The sequence below is a fragment of the Pelodiscus sinensis genome, chromosome 19 (genome assembly GCF_049634645.1).
Source record: "Pelodiscus sinensis isolate JC-2024 chromosome 19, ASM4963464v1, whole genome shotgun sequence".
NCBI lineage: Eukaryota > Metazoa > Chordata > Testudines > Trionychidae > Pelodiscus > Pelodiscus sinensis.
The window spans coordinates 10513543-10533922 of record NC_134729.1 but is presented as its reverse complement, the minus strand read 5'-3'; the positions used below and the strand labels follow the sequence as shown (position 1 = coordinate 10533922).

At 64.8% G+C, this 20380-nt stretch overlaps 1 protein-coding gene across 1 annotated transcript; it reads right to left on the bottom strand.

The window, feature by feature from the left end:
- Nucleotides 1–312: 312 nt before the first annotated feature.
- Nucleotides 313–19225, bottom strand: LOC102462213 (transitional endoplasmic reticulum ATPase-like). The gene is made up of 18 exons (XM_075902242.1): nucleotides 19178–19225; nucleotides 18119–18230; nucleotides 16878–17050; nucleotides 11344–11486; nucleotides 11011–11141; nucleotides 9354–9485; nucleotides 8839–8941; nucleotides 8220–8353; nucleotides 7693–7828; nucleotides 7239–7351; nucleotides 6754–6918; nucleotides 6558–6680; nucleotides 5618–5830; nucleotides 4872–5050; nucleotides 4083–4212; nucleotides 1960–2118; nucleotides 1556–1707; nucleotides 313–1189 (listed from the first exon to the last, which is right to left on the bottom strand). Exons 1-18 carry the CDS (start codon nucleotides 19195–19197, stop codon nucleotides 1069–1071), a joined length of 2439 nt encoding a protein of 812 aa, XP_075758357.1. The 5' UTR covers nucleotides 19198–19225; the 3' UTR covers nucleotides 313–1068.
- Between the last annotated feature and the right edge of the window lie 1155 nt (nucleotides 19226–20380).

Below are 20380 nucleotides of genomic sequence, written 5' to 3'. Positions count from 1 at the left end.
CAGGCTGAGCCCAGCAAACCCAGCCCAGGCTGCAGCGAATGGCTCCAATACTTGGCCTCCACCACAGCAGCTGCCCCCACCCAGCCCGTCCCCTGCCCTGAGGCTGGATCAGTCAGCGCCTCCTAGAGGGGACAGGCCAGTGTCCCATTTCCGGCCCCCCTGAGGCAGCCAGTCCCTGCCCTGTGGCCAACTAGGAGCTGGCATCCCCCAGAGGGGACAGGCCCGCGTCCCAGGCCCTGCATGGGGGACCCAGGCCAGTCACACACTCCTCTGTCACGGCGCAAAGGCAGAGTGCACGGCCGACACAGCCTCCAGAATCCAGATCTTTACTAGGGTGCAGCCACGTCAGCCCCCTCCTGGCTCCGAGGCACATGCACGAGGCTGGCTCCCGCAAGCTGGATTCTCGCCTAAGACTTCCAGACCCCCCCTCCCCAAAACTGGGCCCTTCGCCCCACTAACTCTGGTACTGTGGGGGCAGGGGCGCTGGGTGGGGCCTGGCTGCCAGTCTTTCCAGCTCCCCACCTTTCCCCCGGTGTCAGAGCCAGCCCCCACGTGTGGGGCTCGGGGTGTGTCAGGCTGCCCGCCCAGCCGGGCCACGGATCCGAAAGGCACACCAGCACACAGCAGGCTGGGGCCAGGGTCAGCAGGAGGATCCGTCCAGCATGGGGCGGCTGCCCATGGCGGCTGGGAGGAGCCAGATGGCTGGGGGGGGCTGTGATCCCCGGTGGGGGGCTGCTGTGGAGACATAGAGGTGGGGGTCTGTCTCCAAAGTCTGCGGGATGCCGAGGTCCCGTGATCTGGGGAGAGACACCTGGCTTCGTCACCACACACAAGAACACAATGAAAAGCAACTGGTGCATGCAGGGAATTGCAGCTGGCCCGGGAGCGGGGCTGCCTGCTGGGGCAGAGCTCGCTGGAGGGAGGGGTGGGGCTTCCTGGTTGTGAAGGCGGAGCTCTCTCATGCTGGGGGCGGAGCTTTCCATCGCAAGGGGCAGAGTCGGTGCTCCAGTACACCCCGCTGCAGGGGGCAGGGCTCTCTGGCTCAAGGGGTGGGGCTGATGCTTTGGGTCAGTTGTAGAGGTCGTCGTCTCCTTCCTCCTGGAAGAGGCTGCCCCGGCTGCTGTCGCCCCCCCGGGAGCCACCTGCGCTGTCGGCCCCCCCGTCCCCGCTCTGCTTCCCAGCTGGGAACCTGTCGGGAGAGAGTAGGCCTGGTCAGTGGGGTGGGGGAAGGGAACCCCGGCCTTGGCACGGGCAGGTGAAGGCCAGTCCTTGTGCTGGGCCACTGGTGCAGGGACAGGGTCCAGAGCCTAAGGGTGACAGCAAGGCCAGGAGGCTAAGACAGAGCCTGGGGTGGTCCTGGGGAGGGTGGAAGAGAGGCTGGGGGCTGGGCAGCTTCCAGAGATGAATGCAGGTCCAGGGGGATCCCAGGGGGATGAGATGGGGAGGGGAGGGGAGGGCTGGGGATGGGCGAGGGGTGGGGGCAGGTGGGAGATCCCAGAGGACCGGGGGAGGGGGGTCCCGAGGCCGAAAGGGACAACGGGGATCCGCCCCCTACCTGAAGTTGCCGAAGCCGCGGCTCTGCTGCAGCGTCTGGGCAAACATCTCGTACTTGCGGATGTCGTTGTCGCTGACGGAGCGCCGGGCGAAGCGCATGGCCTCCTCGAAGTGATCCCGCCGGATCTCGGGCACCGGGTCGTAGTCGTCCTCCTGCCCGGGGGATGGGACGACATGGTCACGCCTGGCCCGGCCCAGATCAGCTGAAGCTCCCCATGGCGAACAAGAGCCATGCTCCCCACTCCCTCACCTGGTGGGGGCAGACGCCCAGGCTAAGGAGACCCCCCTAGTGAGCCAAGAGTTCAGACTGTGCTGCTGCCCTGCTATCAGGAATCTGGGGGGTCAAGTCCCCCCAAAGCCTTGCAGCAGGGAGGGGTTTGCCCCGTGGGATCCGCCCCCCCATACCATGACGGCTTCCGGGTGGCGCTGGCGTTCCCGCTCCATCTTGATCTCCATCTCGATGGCCTCGCGGATGGCAAGCTTGCAGGCGCGCTGGCAGATCTCAGTGAGGTCGGCACCCGAGAACCCATGGGTGATCTTGGCCAGGTAGTTCAGGTCCACATCCTGTGGGGTGGAGAGAGACGCAGCCAGTGAGGGGTGGGGGAAAGCCCAGAGGACCAGGGAGAGAGACAGCTGGGCTGGGGGTGGGGCAGGGAAAGAGAGACAAGGCAGCCATGCCTGGCATGAGGCTTATAGGAACCTTCCATCTAAACGCTTTTCTGACAGTCTGATTTGGACAAAACCGTTTTTCGCCATCAAGAGCGTCCATTTCCCTCGGAAAATTTGGGTTCATCAAAAAACAAATGTTTTGATTCTGAAATGTCACCTCCATGTCGCATGGGGCTCCTAGTTGAGTTGCATCACATCCCCATTCTCCTCTATGGACCAGGCCTCCTGGGCAGACTACATCTCCCATGATGCACCATGCCCACAGCCTCCCATGATGCACTACCCTCTCTCTCCAAGAGCGGAAACCATGGAGCATCGTGGGGGGTGTAGTTCAGTAATATCATGTCCCTGTTCTACTTTATAAACCAAACTTCCTGGCCAGACAACATCTCCATGATGCCCCCCTTCCTCTTGCCCAGAGGGGAGACCACGGTGCAGCATGGGACCAGGGAGCCCAGCCTAGAGAGGGAGCTACAGCTCTCATCAGGCACTGCGGCAAACTTAGTAGCAAAACAGTTTGGTTTTTGCTGCTGGCACAAGGTAAATTCTGTGGAGCAATTCAGAGGCCAGTGAAAGGTTTTTTTCATTTTGCTAGAAATTGTCCAGGAGGATGGGGGGCTTGCCCCCGAGCAAACGACGCCCCAGGCTAGGACTGGGAGGCCCAGTCTCTGCACCCAATGCCATGGGAATCTGGAGCTGCCTCACCATTTAGACCGGACTGACCCCAACCTAACAGTGAACAGGATCTCACCCATACGTATGTGGGGGACGTGTGTGTGGGTGCCCATGGACACACACGGTCACTATCATGGGCCAGACACACACACTGGAGCTAACTGGGAGTGGATACACAACCATGCACAATCTCTCTTGGGGTGGATATACACACACACACATGCGCGTGCGCACACACACAATCTGTCTTGGGGTGGATATACACACACACACATGCACGTGCGCACACACACAATCTGTCTTGGGGTGGATATACACACACACATGCGCGTGCGCACACACACAATCTGTCTTGGGGTGGATATACACACACACATGCACGTGCGCACACACACAATCTGTCTTGGGGTGGATACACACACACACATGCGCGTGCGCACACACACAATCTGTCTTGGGATGGATATACACACACACATGCGCGTGCGCACACACACAATCTGTCTTGGGGTGGATACACACACACACATGCGCGTGCGCACACACACAATCTGTCTTGGGGTGGATATACACACACACGCGCGTGCGCACACACAATCTGTCTTGGGGTGGATACACACACACAATCTCTCTTGGGGTGGATACACACACACATGCGTGTGCGCACACACACAACCTGTCTTGGGGTGGCTACACAAACACGGGACTGCTTCGGGGTGAATACACACACGCACATTCATTCTGCCCAGGGGCACGGGCGCAGGCTTGCACACGGAGTGCCAGTTTCCCCGCAGGGTGGGTTTAGGAAGCTGCCCCACTGTTGTCAACCCCACTGGAACCCCAGGCATCAGGCCTGGGGAGAAAATCCATGAGCCCAACCTAAGAATCGCGGGATTGAACAGCTGAGCAATGCAAGCTGCGTTCTCGTCCTCGGCCTCTGGGCTCACATTTCCAGCTCCTCTCTGCAGCCCCCAGAGTGCAAACTCGTTTCTGGGCAAACACGAAACCCGATTCCCGTTTCCTGCGAGGGTGGGAGCTGGGGACTTCGGGAACAATCGTAAGTCTAAGGAGCCGAGCTGCCAAAGCTGCAGCTGCACAAGAGCAGAGCGCGGCGGGGGTGGGGGAAGAGGTGCGGTGAGGCTGGGGGGGGCATAGCAGGGGGCGGGGGCGGGCAGGCGCCTCACCTGGGCCACAGGCGACTTGCGCAGGTTGGCGCTCAGGATGGCCACGCGGGAGGCGTCATCGGGCAGTGGGATATAGATGAGCTGGTCCAGACGACCAGGGCGCAGGATGGCTGGGTCGATGATGTCTGGCCTGGGGACATGGGGGAGGTGACGGAGACCCTCAGGCCCTGCCCGGCACCTACCCCGGGGGGCATCCTGCCCTGGGGCATCCCCAGAGAGGGGGCAGCTCCAACCCCCAGCCCCATTGCTGGCCTCCCTTGGCACTAGGGCTGCACAAAGCTGTTCCAGGGGGACCCCAGGAACCCCGTCCAATGCAAGGGACCTGCCCCGGCCCCCTCCCCCCCCGAGCCTGCCCTGCCCCCTCGCTCCCAGGGAACCCCGTCCCCACAGAGCCCGCCAATGCACCCTTCCCCCACAGAGCCCCCCCTACCCCCTCGCTCCCAAGACCCGCCCTCAGCACCATGGAGCTTGTTTACCTCCTGCCCTCAGGGGCCTCCCCACCCCATGGACCCTGCCTGGACCGAAAGGGATCTTGCCCCATTCCCCCAGGGACCTGCCCCACCTTCCAGCTCTCAGGGCCTTTGTCCCACCCCTGCTCGCAGGAAGTCACCCCCCAAACTCCTGCTAATCTCACATAGATGAGGGGGACTCCTCAGCCCCCTCCCCGCCCCTGGCCTCGTCTCCTCCAGGACAGGAGCACGCAGAGGGGCCTGTCCTGGTCCCAGCAGCTCCACCCCGCACGGGCCAGGCCTGGGGAGCAGTGTGTTGCGAGGACGGGCGGGGTCTCACCTGTTGGTGGCCCCGATGATGAAGACGGTTTTCTTGTTGGTCATGCCGTCCATCTCTGTGAGGATCTGGTTGATGACGCGGTCGGCAGCCCCCCCGCCGTCTCCCGCGCTGCCGCCCCGCGCCTTGGCGATGGAGTCCAGCTCGTCAAAGAACAGGATGCAGGGGGCGGCCTGGCGAGCCTGGGGCGCAGGGGGAGAGAGTGGGGTGTGGGGGGAGGGCACAGGGGGCGGAGGGACCCCCACAGGGGAAGGGAACCCTGAGGGGACCCGCGAGATGGAAGGGAACAGGGGGCGAAGGGGCCCCCACGGGGTAAGAGAACGGGGTGGGGGATGGTAATAGAGGGCACAGCTGCAGGCGGGTTCCCTCCCCTGGTCCATGGGAGAGAAAGAGGCAGGGGATGGGCCTCCAGGGGACACCTGAGGGGGTCAGAATGGGAGGGGGGACCCCAGGGCAGGGCTGAGCGCACTTGCTGGAACAGGGGCCCCCTGCAGCTGAGTCAGACTGGGGCCCCTTGCAGCTCCCCTCCCCCAAATAGCAGGAATCCCCCCAAACCTGCGCCTGCATCACCTCCACCACTGGGGAGCACGGCAGGTGGGGGGGGCACCCCCCCTACAGCCAGGGCTGAGCCCCATGCACCAACACCCCAAAGCCTGGTTGGGTGGGTGGGGGGGGCCCAAGGCCCAGCCAGGGGGGCAGGGGGAGGGGAATCCCCAGGCCCAGCCAGACCAGCTCCAGGCCCCACGCACCTTGTCGAAGACGTCGCGCACGTTGGCCTCGGACTCCCCAAACCACATGGTGAGCAGCTCGGGGCCCTTGATGGAGACGAAGTTGGCCTGGCACTCGTTGGCGATGGCCTTGGCCAGCAGGGTCTTGCCACAGCCGGGCGGCCCGTAGAACAGCACGCCCCGCGACGGCGTCATGCCAAACTTCAGGAACTTGTCCGGGTACTCCACCGGGAACTGGGGGCCCAGCCTGGAGTCAGGGGCGGGGGGCCCCCGAAAGCCGGCACCGCCTCCTCCCTCCACTGAACCGTGGAAGTGTCCCCTGCGAAGCCCCCACCCACCCCCTGCAGCCCAGCGCCCTCAGCTGAGCCCCGCCCTCCACCCTGCTCCACAGCGCCCCCTGCTGAGCCTCGCCCTCCTCCCTGCCCCACAGCGCCCCCTGCTGAGCCTCGCCCTCCTCCCTGCCCCACAGCGCCCCCTGCTTAGCCCCGCCCTGCTCCCTGTCCCACAGCACCCCCTGCTGAGCTCCCGCCCTGCTCCCTGTCCCACAGCACCCCCTGCTGAGCCCTGCCCTCCTCCCTGCCCCACAGCACCCCCTGCTGAGCCCTGCCCTCCTCACTGCCCCACCGCAGCCCCTGCTGAGCCTCGCCCTCCTCCCTGTCCCACAGCGCCCCCTGCTGAGCCCTGCCCTCCTCCCTGCCCCACAGCGCCCCCTGCTGAGCCTCGCCCTCCTCCCTGCCCCACAGCGCCCCCTGCTGAGCCCCGCCCTGCTCCCAGTCCCACAGCGCCCCCTGCTGAGCCCTGCCCTCCTCCCTGCCCCACAGCACCCCCTGCTGAGCCCTGCCCTCCTCACTGCCCCACCGCAGCCCCTGCTGAGCCCCGCCCTCCTCCCTGCCCCACAGCTCCCCCTGCTGAGCCCCACCCTGCTCCCTGTCCCACAGCGCCCCCTGCTGAGCCCGCTCACCTGAACCAGCTCCTGCAGCTCTCGCTTCACCTCCTGCAGCCCCCCAATGTCCTCCCAGCAGACGTGGGGCACCTCCACCACCGTCTCCCGCAGCGCCGACGGGTTGCTCTGGTTGAGAGCCCACTGCGGGGGTGGGGAAGGGAGCATTAGGGGCCTGGCCTCGGGATGGGGGCTGGGGGGGTTGTTGCCCGGTTACCTGGAAGTCGTCCATGGTGACGGCCATGGCGTTGAGGATGTCGGCGTCGATGGTGTCGTCCTCCAGGTCGATGACGCTCATCTTCTTGCGGATGGCCTGGAGCGCCGCCTCGGAGCACAGCGCCGCCAGGTCCGCGCCCACGTGCCCGTGCGTCTCGCTGGCCACCTGCAGCCACAGGGCGCCTGACACTGGGCCGCCGGGGGCAGGCTGGGAATGGGGGCCACAGGGAGCAGCAGCCACGGGACAGCCGTGGGGAGGGGCCGGCCAGTGGATGGGACCATCCAGGGGAGGGCTTAGCTGGGGATGAAGCTAAAGGGAGGAGCCAGCCAGCCATGGGCGCACGGACGGGTGTGGGGGGGAGGGCACAGCTCCCCTGCCACACCCTCTACCTAAGCACACATGATCCTTCCCCTGCCCCATCTATGCAGACCCCTGGCCCTCCCCCCAGCTCTCCCCCCCGGCCCCATCCAGCCCCGCCCCCTCACCCGCTCCAGATCCACGTCCTCGGCCAGCTTCATGTTCTTGGTGTGGATCTGCAGGATCTCCAGCCGCCCCACTGAGTCCGGGATGCCGATGTCGATCTCCCGGTCAAAGCGCCCTGGGGAAGGTGAGGAGGTGGGTCCCAACCTAGGGTGTGGAACCTTCATGCCCCAGGAGCAGGGCCTGGGGGCAGCAACCGGAGCAGGGGAGCGGGGTCTATTGGGTCAGAGCAGCGGGGGTGGGGCTGGCTGCTAGGACGCCTGGGTTCCATTCCCAGCTCTGGAAGGGAGGGGAGTCTAGTGGTTAGAGCAGGGGGCTGGGAGCCAGGACATCGGGGTCCATCGCCAGCTACTGCAGCGGCGTGGGGCAGGTGGGAAGCCCAGGATTTACTTGCCTCCCCGAATGAGGGCCGTGGGCGGGTCCCCATGCCCCCCTGCAGCCCCACAGCCGGGCACCTACCGAACCTGCGCAGGGCGGGGTCGACGCTGTTGGGCCGGTTGGTGGCGGCCATGACGATGACGTGGGAGCGCTGCTTCAGGCCGTCCATCAGCGTCAGCAGCTGGGACACGATCCTGCGCTCCACCTCGCCATGCGTCTGCAGGGGGGTGGGGCGCGGGCTGAGAATGGGGAGACGCGCGGCGCCAGTGACTGCGCCCCCCAGGACTCGGGGTCTGGATCCAAAAAACGGGCTGTGCCTGGTGGGGGGAGGAAGCAGCTCCCATACCCCTCCTGCCTAGACCCCCACCTTCAGCCAGCTCCTGCACCCACTTTCCCGCCCAGCCCCCACGCCCCCACCCTGCTCCTGTACCCTCCCTCCCACCCAGTCCTCTCACCCCAGACCTCCCCTACCCAGATCCCCACCCCCAGCTTGCTCCTGCACCCACTTTCCACTTACAGAGGGATCCCTTCTTGAGGCTGAGATGCAGCTGGCTCTGGGGTGGAACATGGGGGGGCTGTTTAAGCTGGGATCCCTGGCCCCGTCTCACCTTCTCTCTCTTGGGAGCAATAGCATCCAGCTCATCGATGAAGATGATGGCCGGTGCGTTCTTCTCGGCCTCCTCAAAGGCTTTGCGCAGGTTGCTCTCTGACTCGCCCGCCAGCTTGCTCATGATCTCCGGGCCTGGGAGGAGACGGGCTCTTACTCGAGGGATCCCTTGCAAAGCGCTGAGATGCAGCGCACAGGGCTGTGCATGCAGGGAGCGATGCTGGTCCCCAGGCCCACGGCGGGGGCCAGCCACCCGCATGTTTCAGGGCAGAACGGGATCCACAGCAAGGGGTCAGGAAGCCACGAAAACCACAGGGCACAATGGGGCCTCTGCGCCAGCGGCCCAGCTCCGCACGTGGCATTTTCACCATCCCGGCGTTGGAGAGCGCCGGGGCAAAGGGAAAAACCGAGGGCGCCCAGCCCTCCCCTGCCCCAGCGCCCTGACGGAGCTGTGGGCCAGGCAGCCCAGCGGGAGGGCAGCCAGAGGCCACAGTGAGGGGCGCATGAGAAGTGCCAGAGATGAGAGGGGGGTGTCTGTGGGGACAGACAGGCACGCGTGGGGACAGACGCACAGCTGGACCGACAGGCGGACTCCCCGCCCCTCGCCCCACGTCTCTCACCGTTAATGAGGAAGAAGAAGGCTCCAGTTTCATTGGCCACGGCTCGGGCCACCAGAGTTTTCCCGGTGCCAGGGGGCCCGTACAGCAGGATGCCGCGGGGCGGCTGAGGACGGAAAAGACCCAGCTGGCGAGAGGAGGCCAAGAGGAAAAGGGCCCAACGCAGCCTCCCTCGGTGCAATGGGGGGGGGGGGCAGATGCAAGCAGGTCCCCTGGCGGGGTGGGGGGCGACCGCCTTGGGGTGTTAGGGCTGAAAGGGCCCTGTCCTAGGGGGTGCAGGGAGGGGTCCCTCCAGACAGCTTTGGAGACACCCCTGGCCAGACTGAGGCCTGGGCCCCAGCACGTGGGTCCTGCAGAGACGGCAGCGTCCCGAAGAAGAACGTGGCAGCCCTCGTGGTGGGGGGAAAATGTAGAAAACGTGGCAGACTAGGCCGGGCCCCAGCTCGGAGGGGGGCGCTGGGGCGGTTTAGGCCGGGATGCCCTAGTGGCGAGATCCGCTCGGGCCGGGCTCGCGGTACCTTGACGCCGATGGCTTTGAAGAGAGCCGGGTGGCGCAGGGGCAGCTCCACCATCTCCTTGATCTGAGCCAGCTGCTTCCGGCAGCCCCCGATGTCGTCATAGCCCACGTCATTCAGGCTCTCCTCCTCGTCCTGAGGGCCACGGGGGTCACGGGGCGGCCAAGCTGGCCCCCCATCCCCGACAGCCGCACTGAGACCTGCACCCACCCCCTCCCCTCAGGGACCAGACCCGATCCCCATATTACCCCCTGAGACCCAGCACCACCGTGGGGCCTGCACCCTCCCAATCCAGCACTGTGGGCTCTGCCCCCAACCTAGGCCCAGAATCATGGGTCCTGCTCCCCTCCCCCCATCCACCACCTTGGGCCCTGCCCCTCATCTAGGCCCAGCACCATGGGCCCTGCCCCCCCCTCCCGGATCCAGTACCATGGGCCCTGCCCCCCCCCCCCCGGATCCAGCACCATGGGCCCTGCCCCGCCCCCCCCTCCCGAATCCAGCACCATGGGCCCTGCCCTGCCCCCCCCTCCCGGATCCAGCACCATGGGCCCTGCCCCCCCCCCCAATCCAGCACCATGGGCCCTGCCCCCTGCCCCCCCCCCCCCCGGATCCAGCACCATGGGCCCTGCTCCCCCCTCCCGGATCCAGCACCATGGGCCCTGTCCCCCCTCCCGGATCCAGCACCATGGGCCCTGCTCCCCCCTCCCGGATCCAGCACCTTGGGCCCTGCCCTGCCCCCCCCTCCTGGATCCAGCACCATGGGCCCTGCTCCCCCCTCCCGGATCCAGCACCTTGGGCCCTGCCCTGCCCCCCCCTCCTGGATCCAGCACCATGGGCCCTGCTCCCCCCTCCCGGATCCAGCACCTTAGGCCCTGCCCCTCCCCCCCCCCGGATCCAGCACCATAGGCCCTGCTCCCCCCTCCCGGAACCAGCACCATGGGCCCTGCCCTGCCCCCCCCCCCCCCGGATCCAGCACCATGGGCCCTGCCCTGCCCCCCCCTCCCGGATCCAGCACCATGGGCCCTGCCCTGCCCCCCCCTCCCGGATCCAGCACCATGGGCCCTGCCCTGCCCCCCCCTCCCGGATCCAGCACCATGGGCCCTGCCCCCCCCCCCGATCCAGCACCATGGGCCCTGCCCCCTGCCCCCCCCCCCCCGGATCCAGCACCATGGGCCCTGCTCCCCCCTCCCGGATCCAGCACCATGGGCCCTGCTCCCCCCTCCCGGATCCAGCACCATGGGCCCTGCTCCCCCCTCCCGGATCCAGCACCATGGGCCCTGTCCCCCCTCCCGGATCCAGCACCATGGGCCCTGCCCTGCCCCCCCCTCCTGGATCCAGCACCATGGGCCCTGCTCCCCCCTCCCGGATCCAGCACCTTGGGCCCTGCCCTGCCCCCCCCTCCTGGATCCAGCACCATGGGCCCTGCTCCCCCCTCCCGGATCCAGCACCATAGGCCCTGCCCCGCCCTCCTGGATCCAGCACCTTGGCCTCTGCTCCCCACTCCCGGATCCAGCACCTTGGGCCCTGCCCCGCCCTCCTGGATCCAGCACCTTGGGCCTCTGCTCCCCACTCCCGGATCCAGCACCATGGGCCCTGCCCCATCCCAGGATCCAATAGTCTCTTGGGCGCCCACAGACGGGTACGGGGGGACTGCACCCACCTCCCTCTTGATGGGCTCGCCCTCGCAGTGGATGACGGTGTCGGGAGCCACGATGCAGTGGGGGTTCGGATCCACCTCCACGACCTTGAACTCCACGGCCCGCATCCCGCCGCGCACCAGGAAGATGTCGCCTGGGGGGGGGCATCATTACAGAGCCGGCAGGACGGGGGAGATGGGCCCACACCTGGGGGGAGCCCCCCTCTGCTGGGCAGGGGCTCCAGGCAACTCCCTCCTCCCCCAAGGCAGCCAGCCCTGTGCTGCCCCCCCGGGTGCCAACCTGCACCGTGGCCCAGGAAGGGGGGGGTCAGTCTCAGCCCCCCCTCCCCAGCTCACCTTTGTGCACAGGCCGATAGGCCTCCAGGAAGTAGGGCTTCAGGTACACGTCAAACAGGTTCCCGGTCAGGCCCACGATGGTGTCATCAATGGGCAGCACATGGATCCGCTTCCCGTACTTCACGTCTGGGCAGGCCTGGATGCTGCAGGGCAGACCCAAGCTCAGCCTGGCAGTTGCCGCACGGCGCCCCCAGTGCCAACCGCCAGGGAGAGCGCCCCCTATAGCGCCCCCTGCAGCACGGCACCCCCAGTGCCAACCGCCAGGGAGAGGGCCCCTATAGCGCCCCCTGCAGCACGGCACCCCCAGTGCCAACCGCCAGGGAGAGCGCCCCTATAGCGCCCCCTGCAGCACGGCACCCTCAGTGCCAACTGCCAGGGAGAGCGTCCCTATAGCGCCTCCTGCAGCAGGGCACCCTCAGTGCCAACCGCCAGGGAGAGCGCCCCTATAGCGCCTCCTGCAGCACGGCACCCTGAGTGCCAACCGCCAGGGAGAGCGCCCCTATAGCGCCTCCTGCAGCACGGCACCCCCAGTGCCAACCGCCAGGGAGAGCGCCCCCTATAGCGCCCCCTGCAGCACGGCACCCTGAGTGCCAACCGCCAGGGAGAGCGCCCCTATAGCGCCTCCTGCAGCACGGCACCCTGAGTGCCAACCGCCAGGGAGCGCGCCCCTATAGCGCCTCCTGCAGCACAGCACCCCCAGTGCCAACCGCCAGGGAGAGCGCCCCCTATAGCGCCCCCTGCAGCACGGCACCCTCAGTGCCAACCGCCAGGGAGAGCACCCCTATAGCGCCTCCTGCAGCACGGCACCCTCAGTGCCAACCGCCAGGGAGAGCGCCCCCTATAGCGCCCCCTGCAGCACAGCACCCTCAGTGCCAATCGCCAGGGAGAGCGCCCCTATAGCGCCTCCTGCAGCACAGCGCCCCCAGTGCCAACTGCCAGGGAGAGCGCCCCCTATAGCGCCTCCTGCAGCACGGCACCCTGAGTGTCAACCGCCAGGGAGAGCGCCCCTATAGCACCCCCTGCAGCACGGCACCCTCAGTGCCAACCGCCAGGGAGAGCGCCCCTATAGCGCCTCCTGCAGCACGGCACCCTCAGTGCCAACCGCCAGGGAGAGCGCCCCTATAGCGCCTCCTGCAGCACGGCGCCCCCAGTGCCAACCGCCAGGGAGAGCGCCCCTATAGCGCCTCCTGCAGCACGGCACCCCCAGTGCCAACCGCCAGGGAGAGCGCCCCTATAGCGCCTCCTGCAGCACGGCACCCTGAGTGCCAACCGCCAGGGAGAGCGCCCCTATAGCGCCTCCTGCAGCACGGCACCCTCAGTGCCAACCGCCAGGGAGAGCACCCCTATAGCGCCTCCTGCAGCACGGCACCCTGAGTGCCAACCGCCAGGGAGAGCGCCCCTATAGCGCCCCCTGCAGCACGGCACCCTCAGTGCCAACCGCCAGGGAGAGCGCCCCTATAGAACCCCCTGCAGCACGGCACCCTCAGTGCCAACCGCCAGGGAGAGCGCCCCTATAGAACCCCATGCAGCACGGCACCCTCAGTGCCAACCGCCAGGGAGAGCGCCCCCTATAGCGCCCCCTGCAGCACGCCACCCTCAGTGCCAACTGCCAGGGAGAGCGCCCCCTATAGAGCCTCCTGCAGCACGGCACCCTCAGTGCCAACCGCCAGGGAGAGCGTCCCCTATAGCGCCCCCTGCAGCACGGCACCCTCAGTGCCAACCGCCAGGGAGAGCGCCCCTATAGCGCCTCCTGCAGCACGGCACCCTCAGTGCCAACCGCGAGGGAGAGCGCCCCTATAGCGCCCCCTGCAGCACGGCACCCTCAGTGCCAACCGCCAGGGAGAGCGCCCCTATAGCGCCCCCTGCAGCACGGCACCCTCAGTGCCAACCGCCAGGGAGAGCGCCCCTATAGCGCCCCCTGCAGCACGGCGTCCCCACTGCCAACCCTCAGTGCCAACCACCAGGGAGAGCGCCCCCTATAACACTCCCTGCAGCACAACACCCCCTATTGAGCCCCCACCCCCTGCAGCACGACACCCCCACTGCCAACCACCAGGGAAAGCGCCCCCTACAGCACCCCCTACAGCACCATGCCCTCAGTACCAACCACCAGGAAGAGCGCCCCCTACAGTGCCTCCTGCAGCACGGCACCCCCTACTGAGCCCCCCACCCCATGCAGCACGGCACCTCCAGTGCCCACTTCCATGGAGAGTGCCCTCTGCTGAGCCCTCCATTTCCTGCAGCACAGAGCCCAACCCCCTCATGCCAACTGCCAGGGAGCACTTCCTGCTGAGCCCCCTCTCCTGGCAGAACAGCGCCCCCTAGTGCTGACTGCTGGGGAGAGCACCCACCACTGAGCCTCCACCTCCCATACATTGGAGGGTGGCAGGTGAGGTTGCAATATCTGTGGATACTAAGCCAGACAAACTGATGCATCTTCCCCCGGAAGCCTGTTCTTAAGGCAGGCCCCGAGGAGGCGATGGGCCTCCAGCAAAGAGCTGCTCATTGTGTATTAACAACATAGCAAGAGCCACCCTGGGTGAGCCCAATGACCCAGCTAGCCCAGCGTCCTGTCCTCGGACTGTGGCCAGTGCCAGGGGCTTCCAAAGGAACCAACAGAACAGGGCAGCTACGGACTGGATCCATCCCTCGTCCCGTTGCGGCTTTTTCCAGCCAGCGGCTTAGGGACACCCAGGACGCAGGGTTGTGTCCCTGGCCATCTTGGCTGGCAGCCATTCCTGGACCAACACTGGACTCCACTGGACCATCCCTGGACTATTACTGGACTCCAGGAATGTGTCTCATTCTTTCTGGAACCCAGTTAGACTTTTGACCGGCCCTGCATTCCCTGACAAGGAGTTACACCAGTTGTGTTGTGTGAAGAAGTTCTTCCTTATCTTTGTTTTAAACCAGTGATTCTCAGTTGGGGGTGCAGGCATCTTCTCGACTCATCTAGAGAGCTGTCGAGGTGTGCGAGCTACAGAAAAGGCACTACAGAAGGCAGTGCAAAGCACAACTTGCTTATAGTGCTCTCTCTGCTGCACACTGAATGCAAGTACAATATTTAGAGCCAGTCGATTGATTTCAGAACGATATGGTCAGAAGGAGGAAGTCAGTGATGTATCAGTACTAGTGATTTGGGCCACTTATGCCTCATTTTGCAAGCAAGTAGCTTTTAAGTGAACTCATGGCTATACAAGAAAAATCAGACTCTTGAAAAGGGAACAGTAGTTTGGAAAGGTTGACAGCCCCTGCTTTAACCCTGCTGGGGTGATCCCTAGTTCTTGTGTTATGTGAAGGGGTAAATAACTATTTCCAGTTCCCTTTCTCTACTCCTGATTCGATACACCCCGTCACATCCCCCTCACTTGTCTCTTTTCTAAGATGAAAAGTCCTGGTCTGTTTAATCTCCTCTATTATGGAACCTGTTCCATTCTCGCATGGGCGGTTGGTGAAGGCACAGCTGGGGGAGGCAGACCCCCAGCCCCCACCTTCAACCCCGTCCCTTCTTCTGAGGCCCCACCCCTATGGGAAGGCAGGGCAATGCGCCCTGTGTGCATTCCCCCTCCAACCAGGGGGAGAGGAAGAGAGCAGGTGGGCACACACTCGCCCCAGCCTCTCCAGCCTTGGGAAGGGCAGAGAGCACACAGCATGGCCCAGCCACATGGCCTGGCTCAGCCCTGCCTCTCCAGCCCAGGAGCACAGGGAGGGCGGGCGCTGGGGTCAGCAACACTCCGCCCCGCAGGCGTCCTGGGGGTGGAATGTGGGCAGGGCTACGCCTGGCAGTTTGGGAAGGCAGAGCCTTCCCCTGCCTGCCACGCCGGGTGTCCAAGCATCCCTCTAATCCTTTTTGTGGCCCACATCTGTGCCTCTCTCGTTTCTACTATTTGTGTATTTGAGCGGGGGTGATCAAAGCTGCAGGCCGTGTTCCAGCGGTGGGCCTGGACTAATAGGGAGGCGTTGGGTGCCGCTGGGCTACGTATCAAGTCCCGCCCAACGTCAGTCTACTTGGATAAGAAGCCGCCTGCTACTCAGGACTGTGCAATTGACAAGAGGCAGCCAACTCTGCAGGCCGGACACGTGGCAGAAGGCCACCCGCCAGCTCGGGTCTGTTTTCAAATGTCTTTGGGAGTAGCAGAGACCAGGCACCTTTACCCAGCAGAGCGGCTGCAGCGCCGTGTCTCCTGAAAACCAGCTCCCAGCGAGGCCTGGCTGAGAAGGGCCGGACGGCCTCTGAGCTGAGGTTTGCTCTTTCTAGGACACCAAAGGATCGAGCTGAACTAGTCCAGCCTCTAGAATGCGACTGCTATTGTGTCTGGCAAGCCCTGCCCACCCAGATGTCACTGTCATTCCTTCCCAGGCTACATACCGAACCATTTGTTCCCAATGTTTCTACGAGTCTCTCTTCCCTTTGTTAAAGGGGCTTTGGCTGGTTGTCCCGGCAGACGAAGCGCGGTGACCTGAGCCCGAGCTGGGTGTGCTGCGGCTGTTCAGCGAGCCCGGCTAGGTCTCTAAGGGATGCCCGGAGGCTGCCGTGTGCCTCTCACTCACCTGCAGAGGGACAGCAGGGGCTGCATAGGGTGAAACGGGGGGACAGTGTTTCCCGGGACTGGGGGACTGACCCCCGGCAGACACAGCCATGGTTTCCTCTCGCTAAGCCAGGGGTGGGCAATATGCGGCCCATGGGCTACATCTGGTCCGCCAAGCCACTGCATGCAGCCCCCAGCCACCTTGCAGGAAGCCTTCGTCACAGAGCAACTCATGCTGCTTTAAACAGCTGGCTGCTCTGTGCTCTGGACATTGGGGAGGGAGGGGGAGGCTGTGCTCACTGCCCCCCCTCTCCCTCCGCCAAATCTGTCAGCTCCCATTGGCCAGTTTCTGGCCAATAAGAGCTAAGACATTTTGCTGGAGCAGAGCCACATGGAGCAGCCCAAGGTTTCCCCCAGCTGGGACTGCAGCAGACAGGCAGATTCCTGCAGGGCTGCTAGCTGGGAGCCGCCTAGGTAAGCTCTCTGGGCCAGAGCCTTCCTCTAGCACCCCACCCGCTCTCTCCTTCCAACTACCTTCCCCGGGCCACCACCCAAACTCTCTGTCCTCCCTCTCCCCACCTCCTCCAGGTCACAACCTCCCAGACCCTGCACCCCCTCCTACACCCCTCCCCCAGGGCATAATCCTCTCCTACACCTCTCTCAGACCCTGCACCCCAGATCACAACCCGCTCTTTCACCTAAACTCCCTCTCAGACCCCACACCCTCTCCTGCACCCCAGTCCGCTACCCCAAGCTCCCTTCTGCACTCAACTGCCGCCCCAGACCTGGTACCTCCTCCATAGACGTGTGGCCCCCGACAAAATCTTGGCGTGGCCCCCCATTAAAATGTACTGCCCACCCCAGCACAAAAGGCAGGTGGTAGGAAAGTGACACCCAGCCCTGAGGACCCCAGGGGTTCCCTAGTGCAGTCTCCCATCTGCACCTGAGCAGGCCAGCCCCTGCTTAGCTGCAGCACTGCAGGGGAGGGGTACACCTGGCACTCACCTCACCACGTCACCCAAGCGCACGCGGAGGTTGTTGCGGGTGACTCGGTTCATGCGGATCTTCTCGCTCTGGCAGGAGTCATCGGTGAGGACGATGCAGACCGTCTCCCGGCGCTTCTTGCCCTTCAGCAGCACCGTGTCCCCCCGGAACAAGTGCAGCTCCTCCATCTTGGTCTGCGACGGAGACAGGCAGTGATAGCCCACAGGGCATGGGGGTCTGTGTACAGTGTGTGCGTAGGCAAGCCTGGTCGGGGGGTACATGCAGGGTACATGTGCATGGTGCCTATGGGAGTGTGTGCTTGTAGCGGGCATGTGCATGTTGCATGTGCGCGTGGGTGCATGGGGATAGTACGCATGGGCATGGTGCATGGGGCTGGTACACAGGGAGTGTGTATCTGTGTGGGCTGTGCGTGTGTGCATGGTTTATGCACGTGCAATGTGTGAATAATGAACATGTGCACATGGTAAATGTGTGTGTATATTGGGGGTACCTGATGCACATGGAGGTGAGTGTAGATAGTGGGTGGGTGTGCGTGTATGTAGATGGCATGTATAGACAACATGTGTAGGGGTGTGGACACATGTGGAACCCAGCCTGCCCAGCTATGAGTCTTAGCCTCTGTACTGCTACTAACAGGCGATTCTCTAAGGCTACGTCTAGACTGGCATGATTTTCCGGAAATGCTTTTAATGGAAAAGTTTTCCGTTTAAAGCATTTTCGGAACAGAGCGTCTAGATTGGCACGGACGCTTTTCCGCAAAAGTACTTTTTGCGGAAAAGTGTCCGTGCCAATCTAGACGCAATTTCCGCAAAAAAGCCCCGATCGCCATTTTCGCAATTGGGGCTTTTTTGCGGAAAACAAATCTGGGCTGTCTACACTGGCCCTTTTGCGCAAAAGGACTTTTGCCCAAGCAGGAGCAGCATAGTATTTCCACAAAAACACTGACAATCTTACATGAGATCGTCAGTGCTTCTGCGGAAATTCAAGCGGCCAGTGGAGACAGCTGGCAAGTTTTTCCAGAAAAGTGGCTGATTTTCCGGAAAAACTGGCCAGTCTAGACACAGCCCAAGAGTTGAGAGAGGAGGTGCATTAGGAGCAGGGAGCGGGAATTTGCCGTGAGCGTCCCGAGGTGCAGCAGGGAGCTCCCAGGGGCAACCGGAGCCTCTTGCCTCGCCTCCCTGCAGGGGAAGGGGCTCAGCCAGGCGGCTGGCTGGGCGGTGGGACCCCCCGGGGGGCTGTACCTGCGACAGGGTGACAATGCTGTTGTCCTCATTCACTGCTTCATCCACCACCAGCCGGTTGGGCCGATGCTTCTGCCGCAGGATGGCCGTGGAGTAATCCTCCCCCTTGGGGCTGTGGAGGGGAGAAGGGTCAGGGGGTCTCCCCAAAAGGAATGGAGCCAGCCCCCCTCCCCCCCGAGGCCCTTCACACCAGAGCAGCCCGGGGCTCCTTGGGGGTGGGGCAGAGAACCGCAGAGGGGCCTTCAGACCCCAGCTCTGCCTGAGCTGGGGAATCCCAGAGCTGAGGGGGGGGTCCGGGGCCCTGACTTGAGGGGGGCACAACGCAACCTAGAGCACTTTGCATTGTGAAGGGGGAGCCGCAAGGCAATTGTAGCTGGACCTGAGGTGGGTCACAGACACTAAAGGGTGGGGCAGTGGGGGGGGGGCCTGCAGCCAGGCAAAATTGTTCTCAGCCAGGCCCCTGGGGGGTTATGGGGGGACACTGGGGAGGGGCGCTAGGATTTGGGAGTCCGGGCAGATACCTGCGGGGGGGGGGGGGGGGGAGCCTGACTGGGCATGTGCAGAGTAAGAGACCTGCTCCCTCCCACCGCCGGCTCTGGCCCGGGGGTTCGGGACCCAGGTCCGGCAGCTCTCCGTGTCCCCCACTGCTGGGGGGGGAGGCGCCAAGGCGCTTGTAAACACCCTCCGCACCGCCGGAGTCACGGGGAGGGGCTGCCCTGTGCCAGCCCCGGCTGGGTGGCTGCGTGGGGGAGGGACGGAGCGGATCGTGTTTCACCCCGGCCGGTGCCAAGCGCTTCCCCTATAAATATCCCGCGGCCTGGGCTCATCGCCTGTTATAGGCACCGGCCCCCCCCCCCCACAACAACACACCCGGGGCAGCCCCCCCCTCCCGGGGCAGCCCCCCACCCTGCAAGTTGGACCAAACTTTTCCTGCCCCTTCCCCCGGCGGAGCCTCCTGCCCAGCTGGAGCGGGGGGGAGGGGTTTGCAGGAGGCCCCCCCCGCCGCTCCCCCCCCCACCAGGAGGGTGGCGCCCCCGCCCCCCGAGCGCCCCCACTTACTCCCCGCCCGGGCCCGGCATCTCGGCTGCGCTGCCCCCGCCTGGCCCGGCCCGTAGCGTCCGCCTGGCCGCTGCTGCCTGTGCCCGGCCCGACCCGCCACCGCCCCGGCTGAGCCCGGCCCCGCCCAGCGCCCCCCCCCCCCCCCCCGCCCGGAGCAGCCGTGGGCGGACACGCGGGGAGGGGCAGACGGGGGGGTGACCGAAGACACTGGGGGGCCAAGTGGAGTTGGGGGGTTTGGAGGAGGGTGGGGCTGGGGGGTCGGAGGGGATTTGTTGGGGGGTGGGGTTGGGCCTGGGGAATCCCAGAGTTGGGGGGCGTTTAGGGGGCAGTGGTGAGTTGGCGGCTGGTGGGGGGGTGCAGGGGATGGGGGGTTTGGGAAAGGGGGTTGATGGGGAGTGGGGAGGTGGGTTTGGGAAAGAGGCTGTGTTGTGGGGGGATGCTCAGGAGGGGAGGAAGGGAGGGTGGGGAGGAGATGGGGGGTTGGGAGAGATGCGTTTGGGGGCAGGAGGAGGTGTGGTGGGGGAGGGGAAGGCGGATGGGTGGGGCGGGGTGGGGGAAGGGTGTTATTTTGCTGGCTTTGGCTACAGCTACACTCCCAGGAGGTTTTGAAACAAGAGGCTTGGTGGTGTGGACGCCCGCCTTGGTATTTCAAAACGACTCCCCCGTGTAGACATGCCCTGTGGTGCCTGGTTCCATGCCAGAGCAGCTGAGCTGGGGGCAGGCCCTAGTTTAAAGGCTCTGGGGTGGCTTCCTTCTGCTCTCCCCCAGTTCCATCTGTTGGAGACTGGGGAGATCCAGGAGCAGGCCCAGGTGCCGGGGGCGCTGCCAGCCATTGACCGGGGGCAGCAGACAGCACCGGAGCGGGTGAGGAGCAGGCGCCATGGCTGAGGGGGTGGCAGGATGTGCAGGACACTGTTTGAGGCCAGATTTGGACCTCAGGGGCTCTCCACTCCAGGGGAAGGCATCAGGCCCACAGGTGCAGGGTAGCAGCCTAGGGCCCCATGGCTAGGAGCTGGGGTTTGTGCAAAACAAGTGCAACTTACCCACTGTGGGGGATGGGGAGGGGAGATGTGGGACACTTGCAATTCCCAGCTCCCACATGGCTGAATCCCTTTGTAGCAAAAGCCGTGTCCCCTCTGCCCTGTCCCTGGGGAGATTGACCCACTCAGGGTGGGCATTACACAGGCATTGATCGCCCTGGGT